Source organism: Myxine glutinosa, chromosome 6, assembly GCF_964187855.1.
Source record: "Myxine glutinosa chromosome 6, kmMyxGlut1.1, whole genome shotgun sequence".
NCBI classification, from domain to species: domain Eukaryota; kingdom Metazoa; phylum Chordata; class Myxini; order Myxiniformes; family Myxinidae; genus Myxine; species Myxine glutinosa.
This window is the reverse complement of record NC_136266.1, coordinates 182226075-182244165: the sequence shown is the minus strand read 5'-3', so window position 1 is coordinate 182244165 and position 18091 is coordinate 182226075. Positions and strand designations below refer to the sequence as shown.

Genomic DNA, 18091 nt, shown 5'->3' with positions numbered 1-18091 from the left:
ATGCGCAATGCTTAGTGAGCACAATGCGCAATGCACAATGCTTAGTGAGCACAATGCGCAATGCTTAGTGAGCACAATGCACAATGCTTTGTGAGCACAATGCACAATGCTTGGTGCGCACAATGCACAATGCTTAGTGAGCACAATGCACAATGCTTTGTGAGCACAATGCACAATGCTTAGTGAGCACAATGCTTAGTGAGCACAATGCACAATGCTTAGTGAGCACAACGCACAATGCTTCGTGAGCACAATGCTTATTGAGCACAATGCTTAGTGAGCACAATTCACAATGCTTAGTGAGCACAATGCGGAATGCACAATGCTTAGTGAGCACAATGTGCAATGCTTAGTGAACACAATGCACAATGCTTAGTGAGCACAATGCACAATGCTTAGTGAGCACAATGCACAATGCTTCGTGAGCACAATGCTTATTGAGCACAATGCTTAGTGAGCACAATTCGCAATGCTTAGTGAGCACAATGTGGAATGCACAATGCTTAGTGAGCACAATGCACAATGCTTAGTGAGCACAATGCACAATGCTTTGTGAGCACAATGCACAATGCTTGGTGCGCACAATGCACAATGCTTAGTGAGCACAATGCACAATGCTTTGTGAGCACAATGCACAATGCTTAGTGAGCACAATGCTTAGTGAGCACAATGCACAATGCTTAGTGAGCACAACGCACAATGCTTAGTGAACACAATGCACAATGCTTCGTGAGCACAATGCTTATTGAGCACAATGCTTAGTGAGCACAATTCGCAATGCTTAGTGAGCACAATGTGGAATGCACAATGCTTAGTGAGCACAATGCGCAATGCTTTGTGAGCACAGTGCACAATGCTTAGTGAACACAATGCACAATGCTTAGTGAGCACAATGCACAATGCTTAGTGAGCACAATGCTTATTGAGCACAATGCTTAGTGAGCACAATGCACAATGCTTAGTGAGCACAATGCTTATTGAGCACAATGCTTAGTGAGCACAATGCTTAGTGAGCACAATGCACAATGCTTAGTGAGCACGCCAACGAAGGGAAGAGATTCGTCGAAAACTACGACTCACACGATCATCATTATCATCATACGAGTACTTAACCAATTCCTGGTTTTCATTCTTTCCCTCATTACATCCTCTAATCCTATTACTCCACCACATGCCTTTTCCATCACAATTTACAAATTGCTCTCCTTATGTAAACTTTATTCTCTTCTTTTCTTATGTAAATTTACTCTTCATAGTCGGCCAGAGTCCTCTTGCCATTTGCATTCCCTGAAAAACCTCCCACCACCTTGTCCCCATTTTGACCACCACTCTCTTAATGGTCCACAGAGTGCTTCTGAAATTGGTGCAACAACCATTTGTCACATAATCGCAGGCGAAGTGACTCGAATGGCCTCGCATTCCCCACTTGAATTCCATTGAAAATCCATTAAAAATAAAGAATATTCCAGAAACATTAAGAGCACGTTCGGTTGTCACCTCCACCTCATCTCACTGAGTTTTTCCTTCCTGGGGGTTTCTTGGTCTTCAATGGGACGGTTGTTGCAAGCCTTCATCTCTAGGCTTACGTAGGCCTATGTTACTCACTTTATTGCTCCCTTAAGCTCCGTATTTTAAATTCTTCCCATTCAATCCATCGGATTTCCACACATTTTTCTTTCCGACTTTGGTACTGCTTGACCTTTGAACCCCCAGATAAACCTTATTGAACTACAGCCATGCTTTGAAACAATCAGAAGCGACGGGCCCGAACCACCGGTTTATCCTTCTTGTTTGTGTTGAATCGAGATAAGGGTGATGGCTCCATTTGTCTCGCTGTCCCCTCTGGAGAAATTTTATCTGGTTCCAGCCGAGCCTGGGAAGAGCACTTGACCTGGAAAGAGATGGAGATGACTCCGCCGGGCCCGAGCTTTTAGCGGCGAGAAGAGCGCTCCGTAAACCGGTTAGAGAGCTCCTGGTGCACCTGGCGTTGGTTTTCTTGATCTAGGGAGACGGGGGCAGATGGCCTCCGCACATGTCATGGATCTTCCCACACGTGCAGCTGCGCAGAGCACGGAGAGACAAAATGTCACCCTAATGGTGAGGCAATCACATTATAGGGCCTTAGACTCGCGGCCTCTCTGCACTCTCCGAGGCACACTCGTTTTCTATCGCGGATCCCGTAGGGAGACGGAGCAACAAAGGAGGAGGCAGGCGGCCATCTCGCCTGTGGTGAGGGAACCGTGGCCACATTTAAGAGCAAAGCTGGATTCCTGCAGGCAGGAGGATGAAATGATAGGCCCGCGGGGATTGATTAAGGGCATAAATGTGCTTCAAGAGCTAACGCCTGACACAAGCACTCAAGGAAATTAAGTGTCATAGGGGTATTGATGTGTATATAAAAATACATTTTCCAGTGCATGTGCAATAAACAATGACATTCTCAAAGTCAATAAACAATGACATTGAACGAAAGTTTCATCTTTTAAAAATTTCCCTGTGCTGGGAATCATTATTGTAAATGCCACCACCATCATCATCATCATCATCATCACCACCATCATCATCACCATCACCATCATCATCACCATCATCATCACCACCATCATCATCACCATCACCATCATCATCACCATCATCATCACCACCATCATCATCACCATCATCATCATCATCATCATCATCACCATCATCATCACCATAATCATCACCATCACCACAATCACCATCACCATCACCATCATCATCACCATCACCACAATCACCATCATCATCACCATCACCATCATCATCACCATCACCACAATCACCATCATCATCATCATCACCATCATCATCACCATCACCATCATCATCACCATCACCACAATCACCATCATCATCATCATCACCATCACCATCATCATCACCATCACCACAATCACCATCATCATCACCATCATCATCACCATCACCACAATCACCATCACCATCACCATCATCATCACCATGTGAAAGATAAATCCAGTATACTACATCTGAGATGATTTATGTATCACAGCCACGAGATGCTGCACTCGGAACTCACAAGAGTATTACAGGCCGGGCGTGGAGGCGAGACGACAGTTGTAATCGCTGTAAGTGTGCTCGTCCCTTCCGGGCCTCATCCAACGTGTCCTGCTTTTTGTGTTTCAGGAAAAGCTGATGGCTCAATGACGGTGGCACATCGAGAAGACGATGAGGATGGTGAGACTTCCAAGTCCTATATTGGTCCCAAAAGGCTCTTTAAACCAGAGGGTGTCAATCCGAATGCAGGCGTTCCTTTTTACTCCATATTGTCTTCGACTGATACTATAGGCACCCATTTACTAATTATAACCCCGTGTTTATTATAAACTAGTGTGAAAGCCCGTCAGAAATGACGGCTTGGAACAGTTTATTTGACAGTGCAGCTGCGTGAGCGTGCCAAATTCTGAAGCCTGGGCCTAGTGTCAGGTGTGCTTATATCTTCTTTATTTATTAAGACATCCTACGGATGTAAATGAACACTTGTTTTACTCCATGTGAGTTGCACATCACGTGCAGCAAATTTCACCTCCCCGTGCTTTGTATTTATTATTTTAAAAAAAACAAAACCTTATGTACACCACCCTTGAGGCCTGGTTTGCTACACCGTCTACAATTCCAATAGAAGAAACATAATTACTCTTTTATTGGACATGTTTTTCGAGTTTGGTTTAGCCTCTAAAATACACCGTAATGAACACACATTTGTGGTAAAACACAAACTGAAATCGTGTTTATATGGTAGATTATATCCCCATATTTTGACTGTCCGCTAATATTTTATCGGACACTCCTTAAACTACAACCCATTATTTATGACAGGCGCTCATTTAACAACATCCCCAAGTTTGTTCCAGGTTTTGGATTTTACCCATAATGCTCTTTGGACTATACAATGTCATTAGTTGAAGAAACTTCTCCATCAAAGTGTTATTACTCACTGTAATCGGTGCTAGTTGTTGTTTCACGGTGTAATCCTCTAACAATGCCTCGATCTTTTCTCCTGGGTTTCAACTTATCCCTGAGCCCATCATCCTTTATCGGTGTCAGATGTACCTTTGTAACGTGCTCTACGCAGGTGTTATCTGTGTCGAGATGTAATCCCAAATCAGTGCTTGATTTTTTTTCTTCCTTTAAACTGTTCCATGATGAGAGCCAGCTGTTCCCTTAAACCCCCCCACGTGGTCAACCCCTTATATGTTCCACGTGTCTTCGTGCACTTTCATTCCTCGTTAGGATTGTTCGATAATCCCCATTGAGTATCTCATTGTCATTATTGCAATGTCCTTCATTTGGCCGTTCGGGCGTCTTTCCTTCATTTCATTCGCTTCCTCCTCATTCCGCCCTTCATTCTCTTGTTTATTCATTCCCTGTGTATTTTGCGTTTATTTCCATTCTTTTTTGTTTGCTTTTCGGTGCTGTTAATTATTGTATTCCTCGTTTCGATGTTGTGGTGCAATTCGACGTGGTGCCCTTGTTGTGGTGAGAGGCTGATGCTTTGTGGGTTAAAATCAATATGGCTTCTGAGGCACTCACTGTAAGGTTTGATAGTTAACATCAACTGTAGGGGATGATTTTGTGTGTCCGTGAACATGGCGCCCCCGTTCAGATCTCACACAAGGTCACTTGTTTTGAAGACCCCCGAAAAGGAAATCCTATTCGCTATTGCATTGAGCTGTGTGCACACCTTACATGGGCCAAGCTATTCTGCTCAGGCCCTGTGGTTTCCATGCTGTGTCAGTTATCCAGAAAAGTGGCTTTCCTTGAATGGGAGAATGGGAAGGGAGTCTTGGTGGGGACCGGGAGAGTAGTAGGAGTGGAGATGAAAGACTGGCCAGATCATGCCTCGTAATCTAACATATCCGTCTCAGTTTTGGAGTCACATGCAAGTTGCCGATGTTTATAAATTGATTGTTTTCATGAAAGCGAGTTGTTGATGAGGAATTTGTATCAAAGATACCTGACTCCTTTCCTTGTTTTTATCACTAGGCTTCAAAGAAATTTTCGCCGGGAGTGGAGAGCATGAAGCCGTTGTGGAAAACTGGCCTGAATCGAGTAGTGGAGACCAACGACTCGGAGGATTTGAATCTACTGGTGCTCCTCCGACATCTCAGGCCACCCTTTCAGTTTTGGACCCCTTCTTAGTTGGCGTGATAGTGCTGAGTGCTATCGGCGTTCTGCTTGGTGTTGTGGCTGCTGGACTACTATTGTACTGTGCCTGCAGTCGTTTGGGCCTAGGAGGTCCTGGTCTCTCGTCGCTGCGTCGCTACGACTTTGAGCTGCGTGGCGGTGGTGGGGGAGTAGGGACGGGTGGCCCAAACGTGATGCCCGGGGCCTACGCCTCAAACGGTGCCAAGCTCGCCAGCATGCGTGGATCGTCTGCGGCGTGACGTTTTTTTTTACCATCCGGTGTCAAAACGACTCCCTCAACTGATTTGCATCTCGAGCTGGAATCAGCACGACCACACGTCCGACTACACCTCAACACTGCACCCTGTGGCTCACTGCACATCCACTGCCTACATTTATTTTGTCTGTGGGTCAGAGTGTGCTGAGCCCGACAGGCTATGCTAGTCTAAACGGTACATTTCGGTACAGCCACACACTGCAAGGCGGTTGGGATGATTTTAATGGAGCCTTGCCCAGAACGGATGTGCAAAAGTTGTTTTTGCAAGGAATTCAGGAGTTTTGACGTGCCCGCTTGCAGGAGGAATTTAAATTCAAAGAAGTGCGGTCATGCCGACAAGACTGGCTGTTTATCCTGAGGCTTCTACAGCTCTTAACTTGGCACCAAAGATGGGATGGCAGCCTCATGGATGGCCTCAATCATCATGGATGGCCTCAATCATCATGGATGGCCTCAATCATCATGGATGGCCTCAATCATCATGGATGGCCTCAATCATCATGGATGGCCTCATGGATGGCCTCAATCATCATGGATGGCCTCAATCATCATGGATGGCCTCAATCATCATGGATGGCCTCAATATGGCATCCGTGCCTGGGCCGCATTTCGGTCACTTTGCATTGAGAGAAAGAGGAATGTGGTAGGATTTGAACCGGTACCTGAATTTCAACCGGACGTTTTGGTCGCTAGTTTGGATATTTTGTAACTGTACAGATGTGTGGGAAGAGCAGAGGTTTTTGTAATTGTTATTATAATAATAATTATTTGATTTTCTTTCCTTTTTTTTTTCTAACAAAGCAGTAAGTAAGGGTACAGAGAAACTGCATAAAGACCTGTAAAGTTTGCCTAAGTGCTGTAACTGCAGTTCTAAGTTTGATCCAAGGTCTTGAGCATCGGAAAGTTCATTTGGAGCAATAGAAGCAAAATGGGGATTCAGGATTTTAAACATGGACTCGGTTTCCATGACATGGGATAGGATCCACCAAATTACCGCACCTTCCCCTTCACCATGAAGTGCAAACGAGAAGTGTAGTCCATTTTTGAATTGTAGTGGAAAACTGTGGATCTCCTGAACTAAGGCAGCTCACAGGGCCCGACCCAATGACAAGGTTGGGGAGAGGGGGTGGGGAGGAATCTGCAGCATGGGCAGGAGTCTCATTGGAAACAACAGAACCTTTGTGGAAGCGGCTTGTGATGCTGTCATTGGAATTGCAGCCAGAATGAGGTCTTTTAACAAAATAAGTTTGGAGGGATGGAGTGTGGTTGAGATCTGTGTCTCAAAGTAAAGTGGGTGATGTAGTGCCTGGAGAATTTGGGGGCAGTAGGGGAGGAGAGATGAGGATATAGAGGAGCGTTTGGAGGTAATGGGGGAGGAAGTACTGGAGGGAGGGGACGGGTCGGGGGGGGGGGGCACACTGTGTTCGAGCAGCCTTGTGAAAAACAGCCGCCTCACCATTTTATCTTCCTCTTTATTTTTTCAGCCTTCTTGGCTCACTTGAAGAACTGGAGACTTTAAACACGATGCTAAAGGGGCCATTTTGGTGGACTCTATGCGACGGGTTTTAGCGACCAGCCACATAGCCCAACCGGTCACTTTCCGCATCCTAGAGGGTCCAGTCCATTAAATAGGCCACTCTGCACGCTCAGGCCCTTCTCGGGTACGTTTTATTTTTGTGTTTCTGAAAAGTAATAATAAGAATAATAATAATAATAATAAGGAACCGTTTGTTATGAGAACATGCTTTACTGTTTGTGGCACACATTCCAGCCTTTGCTGTTTTTAAGCTGAAACCGAGCAGTCACCTGGTCCATGTTGATCTTGGTGCGAGGATTTTCACCGCCGGCTCCACATCGGTCCTGTGGGTCTAACGTCCATGGATGTTACGGGCCCGGCCCGCCGTGCCGTGTATACTGTAAGGATTATTTATAACACCGTCGCAAAATCTGCACTTTTGAGGGCCTCTGGCTAGTGCCTTTCAAAGTCCCTCGTTTCGGAGAGCTTGAAAGCTTTCCGTCGATACAAGTCAATCCGACGCCGCAATGTCACAAGCTCATGGGACACGGACGGGGTCGAGTCCATCGATTTTTGCTGTGGAAACACTCATTTGATAAATACATTTGTAGGACAACACGTGTTTTGTTTCCTTCGTTCCTATGTCGTGTGATGCGTCGCACCTGTGGGTAATGCTGTAATACAAAAGACCACAGCAAAGGGACCAATTATACACCTTTGTCAAACTTCAAGGAGTACATTTGGTGAAAATTCTTGGTTTTTTTTTTTTTTTGGAAATGGCGGGTGGGATTTGGGTGAAAGCGGAGGGCATTTTGGTGGGTGGGATTTGGGTGAAAGCGGAGGGCATTTTGGTGGGTAGGACTGATCGACAGGGCCAGAATTGGAACTCAAACCCTCACCCTCCAGGCAATCTGGATATATTTTCACAAAAATGTTAACTTGAACGTCGTAACTCATGAAAGTTTTCTTTCAAAAAAAAAAAAAAAAGAGGAAGAAGTAAAATTTCAAAGAAGTTGTGGTTTTTGGTTGTAATGGAAATGGCACAATCTCTCTTGGACACCCAAACCCCAATCCCGCGTTTCCCCAAGGCTAACATTTCCCTGCCTGGAGTTCCTGGAAATCTGAGTGACCACGTGATGTGGAATACAGGTGAAAAGGATGCAAGTGGGCTCGTATTGACAAAGTCACAAAGCATTACCTGTCAGACAATTATAAAAGGTAAATGAACTGTCTTTGATTTTCATGTACAATCTGTTGTCTAACTTACCCATATGAAGCTTCGAAAGTAATAAATAAAAGGGGAATTCAAACAAAGAACGCTTTACGGTGAAACCAAGACGGTCCTTCTCCACTTCTGGAACTGTCTGGATCCCTGTCCAACTGTTTTCCGAAGGAAATGTCTGACAGAATATCGTCCTTTGATGGAGGAAGGACACACCAGACCCTGTTGTCTTTGGAAACTGTGTGTGTGTGTGTGTGTGTGTGTGTGTGTGTGTTTGTGTGTAGATCTGAGGGGAGTGGGTTCAGGGAAAGACGGTGATGATGAAAGGGGTGGAGGTCTACAATGACAGGATCACAAGAATCTGCGGTCGATCACAAAGATCAGAAGTGGATCGAGGGACTGGATTGAACACAAGACAATGTTAAGAGAATAGTCTGATCAGAGCTTAGGGATGGATCAAAGGAACGGCCTGATCTTTGCTGTACAATGTGGACATTATCTGCACTTTATGTGAACAATTTAACATTAACATTGTCTAGGATCGACACTCCACAATCAAATTAAATATCCACAATCAGCTGCAGTTATTAATTGTATTACGATTATTATTTACGAATAATAGGCGTCATATCCAAGATCATATATATATATATTGTGGACGTGGAGTCGTGGACGTCCAATCCAATCATATCCGTCATATCCAAGACATCCAATGATGGCCATATTATTTTCGGACTGACAATATTTTAGGATTGAGTGTTCATTAAGAAAATGTATCTCGATCTAAAATCAATCCATAAAACTCAACATCATGAAAATCGGAGGGAAATTATTCAAATTATGATTAAAAAGTTGTTTTTTGTTCATTAGGTCAAATCCGAATTAAGTCGGTCAAGGACACAAATCAAATATCAGAAGCACAACTTCAGTGTACAGGTACATTATCATGATGCAAGAACATCTTGGAAGGCCAAGTGGTCTTTGAGATTGGGAAAATTGCATTGCATTGGGAAAAATTGGGAAAATTGAGCGATGACAAAAAAAAAGCGTATTCTTTTTCAGACTGCCATTTGACCTTGACCTTTAACCCAGAAGGGTTTGATGTGAATTAAAACGTAAATGTGCCTTCCTCGAGGCAAGGCTATCTAGAAAGGGCAATTTCGCTCTGATTTGTTGAGAGTACGGTACGTCAAATCAAATAAAACTAGAACGACATTCGGGAGAGCACATACCTCGACCAGGCTGAACAGTTTACGTTATTTATCCCACTGAATGACTGATAGGTCGAATCTGGATTCGGACCTGAACCAAAATCGAATGGGCTTGTTCTTGCCATCTAACCAACTCATCCACCTGGTTTTGTCACAAGTCGTCCACAACAAACAAACAAACAGACAGACAGACGTGAAACATAAGCTCCGCCCACTTTGGATGGCAGAGGCAACTGGATGGTATTCATAGAATGCTTACCCTGCACCGTCAACTTGTTGTGAGCCAACACTTCTGTTTTTGAACATTTTTTTTTCTTTGATTCAATATGGCTGCCAGACCACATGAGCGATATCATAAATTTATATTCTCTAAAATAATTGTTGCATAGATCATGCTCAATACATTTCAAACTGGTCAGACTAAGGGTTGTCCCTGTCGAATTATGACGTCATAATTATGGCACCAATGACGTCATCGTTAACGGCACCTATTCCCCATATGGAGTTCTTTACAATGAGCCATGTTTCAATTTTTTCCATGCAGCGGTTTTGGAGATATAGGTTATAATTAAATATTCTACAGGAGGAGGCGCTCCTATGGTGAAAATTTCGTGCCCATCAGACCAACTGTTGCTGAGAAAAAAAATTCACAATGATAGGATAAGTTTTGTACCTGTCGAATTATGACGTCATAACGAAGGCACCGATGAAATTATCATTAACATATCTTATTCCCCAACCGGAGTATTTGACAATGAGCCATGCTTCAATTTTTTTCTATGGAGCGGTTTCGGAAATATATAGGTGCAACTTTAAAAAAAAAAATCCCCAAGATGGCGTCTGTACCACGTGACCTATCACATTATAATTATCATTAAAAAATTCTACAGAAGGAGCCGCTAATGTTCTGAAAATTTCGTGTCCATTGGACTAATAGTTGCATAGGAATTTTTGTTTTGTTCATACTGATCAGATCAAGCGTTGTACTTGTCGAATTATGACGTCATAATTACGGCACCGATGACATCACCATCAACATATCTTATTCCCCATGGTGAGGACTTGACAATGAGCCACGTTTCAATTTTTTTCCATTGAGCGGTTTAGGAGATGTAGAGGTGTAACGTTTTTCCAAGATGGCGTCCGTACCACTTGACCTATGATGTCATAATTATGAATAAAAAAATTATACAGGCGGAGGTGCTCCTATGGTAAAATTTCGTGTGAATCGGACCAACAGTTGCCGAGAAAATGAATTTTTAAAATGCAGACACGTACGGCACACGAACGCACATGAATGCTTAACCACACTTTTAGCTTCGTGAGCGCAGGTTAATAACAGTAGATATAACTTATTAGCGTTTTTGACTTTTCATGGTGAGATCTTCAAAAATCTTCAAAGATCTTCGAAACCGTCCGTCCATGAAATTGTCTCCGTGAATCCCCATCTAAGTGTAGTCTAAGTCCAAGTGTAGTTGGTGCACGACCACATGTCTATCTTGTATAAACGGGATTTAAACCCCCAGCCCCACCCACCTATCAGAGACAAGTGACAATGACGTATTGACCAGAATGCCAACAAAGCATGGCTGGAGTTTTTACGAGGTTTTTAAATAAAACCGAAAACGTCACGATAATCGACTTCGAACGTTTCGCGATCACACTCGCCCTCTGCTGCCACTACGAGCATCATACAAGACCTGGCGGCGTTTAAACAACAACAACCCCACACCAGCTAGCATCGCATGCTTTGATTTACCTTGCAGTTGCTCAATTCGAGGTGCCAGGTGCTTGGATCGCTTCCCTGTTTATGACCATCATGTTGGGTTGGGACTGGCAGGGTCTATTGGGGTCTCTTGGGGTCTCTTCAGTCGTCAACACTCGGTCCCATCGGGCCTTTTTAAAAACAGCTGGTTCCGCCATGTTGGTCAGCCAACCAGTCATGGCCCTATTACTGCCGGACGAAGGCAATGGCAAACCACCGCATGTCGCTAATCGTGTGAGACTGGCTCTGCAGCACTTGGTCCATCAAGAGGATCGTACGTTGGAGACGATCGAAGAAGTTTGAGAAAAGTTGCTTCCATTTTGGTTGAGGACAAAGTGCTGTTAACCGCCATTTAATCTTTGCACGGATGAGGTCAAAGTGGAGTGATAAGACCGTTGTTTTGGGTCTATGGTGGATCTGTTGACGGTACACTACACCATAAGCTTTACCACGTCACAAAGACCCGAGCTGAAGAACACTGAGGCCTACACTGGACTAGAAGCCACCCTTCCCATTCTGACAATGAAGCCTGGTGTTGGCTGTAAGATCTTGTAGGGTTTTGAGTTTGAGCTCCTGTCATCAGTCATCCTTCCGAGGTTGGCAGAATGAGTACCAGATTACTGGGAACAGGGGGCACCGCATCAGAGGCAGTGGGGGATGGAAGAGCAAGCGAACTCCAATGTTTCCATAACGTTGCAGGAATGTTGTGTGATGTCCGGGGAGCTACGGAGGGTAGTGGGGAAAGTGATGGTGGGGTAGTGGGGTCCACCTCAACCTGATCATTTTATCGGTGCACCTTTTCATATTGGTGATGTGAGGCCGGACGATGGTGATCGAAGGTAGACACCAGGTCGCCATGAATTGGCCCCCCAAACCTGAGGTGTCCTTTTGGAGGAGAGCGGTGGGGGGTGCACGGCCCCCGTTTATAAGGTCTGGTGCACTAGAGCGATGGCGGCCATCGAGGTACGTGACTGTAGAGAGACAGGAAATCCATCTTGTCAAGGTCAAAGCTCATGTACACTTCATTCAGCAAATTCTGTACATGTTTTGGGCTGTGAGGTATATTTGGCTTCCAGTCCATAAATCTTCAGAATGCAAAGGTTGTTGAGGTCAGTTCCCCCAAAAAACAAATAATTCCTTAATCTCTTTTTCACCGGGAAGATCTTTGGTGTCCCTCCTGTGGCAACATGGAAGCTTTAATTATACAACACAAAGCTTTTTAAAACTTCAATTTGATATCTTCCAAAAATAAATTAGAGGTTTGGTAATAAATCGATTCATAAAAAGGGCCATTTGATTATTATTGTTGTCATGGAAACCATTTACCTGTCAAAAGGGAAAAATTTAATTTGTTCCGATTTTTCGTGAACCAGGTTAGGTCAACCAGGATGTTCATGCAAATCCTGTTCAAATTTCAAGTCAATTGGATGACAATTGATGTTTTTATGCGACCTTGACCTTTTGACCTCAGAAACAATATGCTTCGAGGTTTTGATTGGTGAACCAATTCAGTGACCTAATATGCAATTTCTCTTCAACCTGGCAGAGTACCTGGAGATTGCACATCACTAAAGGGGTCTAATGTGTCTGAAGGTCTAAAAGGTCTGAGGGGCAAGCGATCGAAAGGGTGTAAATGTCTGAAGGATCTTAAGGGGTCTAAAAGGGTCTTAAGGAGTCTAAAGGGATCTAAAGTGTCCAAATTGGTTTAATATATATATAGGGTCTAAGGAGTCTACAATGTCGAAACAGGGTCAAATAGGTCTAAAGGTAAAGGAGGGAAGTGGTCTAAACGATGTAAAGGTCTTCAGGAGTATAACGGGTCCAACTGATCTTAAAAGGTCTAAATATGGTCAATGTGTCTAAAGGGACTAGGGGTCAAAGCGGTCTAAAGGGTGTAATGGACGAAAGGGTCTAAAAAGTCCAAAGGGTCTAAAATGGTATAACGGTGTCTGAAAGGTCTAAGGAGTCTAAATATATTAAAGGTATGTTCCAATAGTCCATGCTTAATAGACGTAATTAATAGACGTAGTCAAGGTCCAATAATAAGTAAGTAATAGATGTACTCAGGTCCATCTGACGTACAAACAGTAAGTAACTAGAACAGTACTCGGTGGAGAGCATACCTCCACCTGGTGAACAGTTTATGTGTTGCATCCCACTGATAGGTTGGATCTGGATTCGGACCTGAACCAAAATCTAATCGGCTTGTTCTCGTCACCAAACCAACTCATCCACAAAGTTTATTCATAACTCGTCCATAACTTTTTTCAATATCATGTTATATAATCGCTTTTCACCCGATCGGTGAAGATGCATCACTTAAAAATTAAATAATTGTCATATCCTAATCCATATTCAGATCTTCACCAAAATCGAATCACTTCGTCCTTGTCACATACGCTACATCTCTGCCAAATTCCATCCAAATCCGTCCACAACTTTTTGAGATATCCTGTTCACAGACAGACAAACAGACAGGGGTGAACACATAACGTCCATCCACCTTTGTTCGCGGAGGTAATTAATACACGTAGTCAAGGTCCAATAATAAGTAATTAATAGACGTACTCAGGTCCAACTCATGTTTAAGGAGTACGTAATTAATAGACATACTCACAGGGGTCGCCCAGAACTTCACCTCGACGAGATTTCACTGTCTGCCCATGTTTTTCAGTTTTATGTACAGTACCAGCAGAGTGCGCACACCTTGAGTGCGTCGAGTTTGCACATTACTTTCTGAAAAAAGTATAATCTGTGTTTTGGAAGAAGACTATAGATGTTTGTGTGGTGTGCGCTTAAAATGTTCCAGGTGATCTAAAGGCCAAAAAGGTACGTTCCAACAGTATATTGGAATTCAGTCCAATTGAAGGGTATAAGGGGTCGAAATGGTTTTAAGGTCTTTGGGGTCAAAAGGGACTTAAGGGGTGTAAACGTCTAAAGGGTATAAAAGATCGAAAGGGTGAAGTTAGATAAATGTGTCTAAAGGGTCTTAAAGGTGGGGAGGGAGGGAGGGGGGGGGGGGGTGATGGGTCTTAGGTTGCATGGGGATTTCAGAATATTAGGGTCTTCCAGGTTTCTGGGGTCTAAAAGGTCTTAACCCTAAAATGACTGGGCTTTCTCCGGGGCTCAAAAGACTAGGGTGGGCCCCCCTCCATGATCTCAGCTGTTGAATGTTCGATCTCTACCAAATTTGGCATGTGCATGGTGCTCGATTTAATCTACAAGAATGTCTTGTTAATTTTGGTAACTTTGGCATAAAACAAATTTGGTATCAAAAGCTGCGCAAGACTCGAAAGAAAAAAAAAGTTATAAACAGCGCGGTGTAATATTGAATGGTGGTGAAGAAATCGCGAAATTCATGGAAAGTAGTTGGGGGGTGGGGGGGGGGGATGGGAGGGGCGGCATGAGAGTTAAGGTTCTTCAGGATCTTATTGGGTATTAAGGGTCTTAAGGGTCTTACGAGTTGAAAGGGCCTTTGGGGTTCAAAGGGTCTTCAGGTCCTTTTTTTTTTTTTTGTATACAAGATCGAGGCTCGTGTAAGAGCTAACATCAATCACAAAAAAAACGGACACACAAAACATACAATAAAGGGAGCGGGAGACGAGATGGGGAGAGAGAGGGAAGCACACAAGTACAACAGTAGAGAACAGGGACATCGGGAGATCTGTGGGAGGGAGAGGGCTTGGGGGTGGGGGCGGGGGGGTGGGAGAGGTATAAAACACATGGACACTGCTACAACTTCCAGGAAAGAAGTTGGTATTTCAAAAAAGTGGATCTGGAGTGAATTAACAGGGGTAGAAAAAATCAAAATTTTTGATGGGGGAAGATAAGAGATGGTGGTGAACAGCTGTTTTAAAGACCTGGAGGGGGGAGTGGGATTGAAGAGTGTGTGGGAGTTTGTTCCAGAGGCTGGAGGGAAGAGGAATGAAGGAGTGATGGTGAGCAGAGAGTTTTGATTTTGGCAGTTTCACCATCTCTGATTTTCTGATTTTGGCAGATTTTGGCAGATCTTGTGCAACCTGCAGGAATATTTGGGGGACAGAGCACAGATAGAGCTGGGGGAGCTAGGCCAGAGAGGAGTGGGTAGAAGACAGAAAGACCACCAACCTGCCTGCGGTGAGAGAGAGTGAAAGGCCCTCGGAGAAAGCTTCATTGCGGGAGATTCCAATGATACTGAATGCTTTGGTTTTAACATCGTGAAGCCGAGCTCGGTGTGAGGCAGGAGCACCGGCCAAGAGTGGAGAACAGTATTCCATTGAGCTGCGGATGAAAGCCTTGTATGTGGTGAGGAGCTCAGGTGAGCCAAGGAAGGACTTCACACGATGGAGGATGCCCATTGCCCAGTCGGCAACTGCCTTTGGAGGACAGCTTGGAAATGTGGTTTTCCCAGGAAATATCATGGCAGATTTTTATTTTTTATTTTTTTTGTATACTGAATCGAGGCTCATGAAAGAGCTAACATTTATTTCACAAACAAATCAACCAGACAAACAAAATATACAAAAAGGGGGAGCGGAAGACAAGATGGGGAGAGAAGGGGAAGCACACAACCACAACATTTGAGAGCAGGGAGAAGTGTGGGAGGGAGAGGGCTTGGGGGCAGGAGGCGTGGGAAGGGGGGGGGGGGGCGGAGAGGTATAAAACACAACGGGACCGAAATTAGCGGGGGTAGAAAAGATCAAGGTTTTGGATGGGGGAGGATAAGAGATGGTGGTGAACAGCTGTTTTAAAGACCTGGAGGGTGGAGTGGGATTGAAGAGAGTGAGGGAGTTTGTTCCAGAGGCGGGAGAAAAGAGGAATGAAGGAGTGAAGGTGAGCAGAAAGTCTTGATTTTGGCAGTTTAACCATAAGAGGGTTGCAGGCAGATCTTGTGCGACCTGTAGGAATATTTGGGGGACAGAGCCCAGAGAGAGCTGGGGGGGCAAGGCCAGAGAGGAGTCGGTAGAAGACGGAAAGACCACCAACCTGCCTGCGGTGAGTGAGTGAAAGGCCCTTGGATTTAGCTTCATCGCGGGAGATTCCAATGATTCTGAACGCTTTGGTTTCAACAGCGTGAAGACGAGCTAGGTGTGAGGCAGGAGCACCAGACCAGAGGGGAGAGCAGTATTCCATAGAGCTGCGGATGAAAGCCTTGTATGTGGTGAGGAGCTCAGGTGTGCCAAGGAAGGACTTCGCACGACGGAGGATGCCCAGTCGGCGACTGGCTTTGGAGGCCAGATTTGAAATGTGGTTTTCCCAGGAAAGATCATGGCAAATAGTGAGACCGCAGAGTAGTAGGAGGCAAACCGAGAATAGGAGGCAAAGACAGAGTGAGACAGCAGATAGTGAGACCCAAGAGATTGAGTGACAGAACTTCTTGGAGAGGATTGTTCAGTAAGTAGATGGGAGGGTTGTCCAGGCTGTCTTTTCGGAGAGACATAGTAAGAGTGTGAGATTTGTCAGGATTGAAAGACATGTTCCACTTGTTTGACCAGTCTGTGATTTTGTCCAGGTCTGCAGAGATTGAGGAGGCTGCTGACTGCCGATCTGAGGGATGAGGTATGGAGCGGCAGAGAGTGGAGAGTCATCACCAAAGAAATGGAGAGGATTTTCTAGAGATTAGGAGAGATCATTGATGAAGACCAGAAAAAGCACAGGGCCCAGAACACTGCCTTGGGGAACTCCAGCCTGAACAGGAAGGGGAAATGAGAGAAATCTATTCAGGGCCACACGTTGATTATGACCAGAGAGGAAGTCCGAAAGCCATCCGTGGAGGTTTCCATGGATACCATCGGAGGAGAGTTTGGTGAGCAGAGCGGGGTGTCAGACCGAATCGAAGGCACGAGATATGTCAAGGGAGACAGCTCTGATTTCCTGTTTGGCATTGAGGACCTCCATCCATTTTTGAGACAGCAGAAGCAACATGTCCAGAGTAGAATGACCTGGCCTGAAACCAAATTGATGATCCGAGATGAAGCCATTGGAGAAGAGGAAGGATTTAATGTCAGAAGCAATAATTGATTCCATGACTTTTCTGATAATTGGGAGCAGGAAGATTGGTCTGTAGTTGCAATGATCTGTTTTTGTACCTTTCTTGTGTAAAGCAGTAATGTTGGCCGATTTCCAGGCAGATGTAAGATGACCTTGAGCAAAAGAGAGGGTGAAGAGAACAGAGAGAGGGTGAGATAGAGCGGAAGAGCAGGATTTTATGACCCGTGGGCTGATGCCGTCTGGTCTAGTTGCAGAATCACAGTCGAGGTTTGACAGAAACTTCTCCACCTTGTCAGGAGAGAAGGACACAGATTCCAGGAGCAGCTGGGTACGACTGGGTATGGTGGGTACAGAGAGAGATGGGTTTGAGACACAAGATTTGGAGGCAAAGACAGAGTTGAGGCATTCAGCTTTTTCACGTGCGGTGTCAACTGTGTAGCCATTTGAGGTAAGGTAAGGGAGGGGGTGGAGGGGGAACAAACACCAGAAACAGATTTGACCAGACGCCACCAGGATTTGGAGGAGGGAGACAGGTTTGAGAGTTTAATCTTGAGAGTAGAGAGATATTGTTTCCTGGCTCTCCGGAGGGTAGATACACACTTGTTCCGAGGTTTGTGAAAGGAACTGAGATTACCTTCAGTTGGATTAGCCTTCCATGTGACGAAGGCAAGTTGTTTCAGGGCAACTGCCTCACCACGAGATTCAATGTACCATGGACGGGAGGAAGGGTAAGTCAACTGAACGAGATGGGATAAATCTGTGCATGAGAGAGAGCAGTTCACTTTGGAAGAATTCCCAGGAAGAGTTGATGTCAGAGGCAGTGGAGATGGGAGACTAGTCCAGATGATTGATGGCTGCTTGCAGACCATGCCAGTCAACCTGAGTGAAATGCCAGACTTGTCAATGCTGAGGAGGCTCTCTGAGAATGGCCAGAGAGATGTCCACTTTAACAAGCACA

General features: G+C 44.8%; 2 protein-coding genes across 2 annotated transcripts in view; one reads left to right on the top strand and one right to left on the bottom strand.

Annotated features, from left to right (window-relative positions):
• The window catches only part of LOC137429508 (neuropilin-2), a 129689-nt gene extending 122106 nt beyond the window's left edge, over positions 1 to 7583 (top strand). The window contains exons 14-15 of the mRNA XM_078780917.1: positions 3172 to 3222; positions 5032 to 7583. Of these exons, the coding sequence (XP_078637043.1) occupies positions 3172 to 3222; positions 5032 to 5432 (452 nt within the window). The 3' untranslated portion in view covers positions 5433 to 7583. The remainder of the gene's footprint in view (positions 1 to 3171; positions 3223 to 5031) is intronic.
• The window catches only part of LOC144892699 (uncharacterized), a 400706-nt gene that overhangs the window by 215819 nt on the left and 166796 nt on the right, over positions 1 to 18091 (bottom strand). The window lies entirely within an intron of this gene.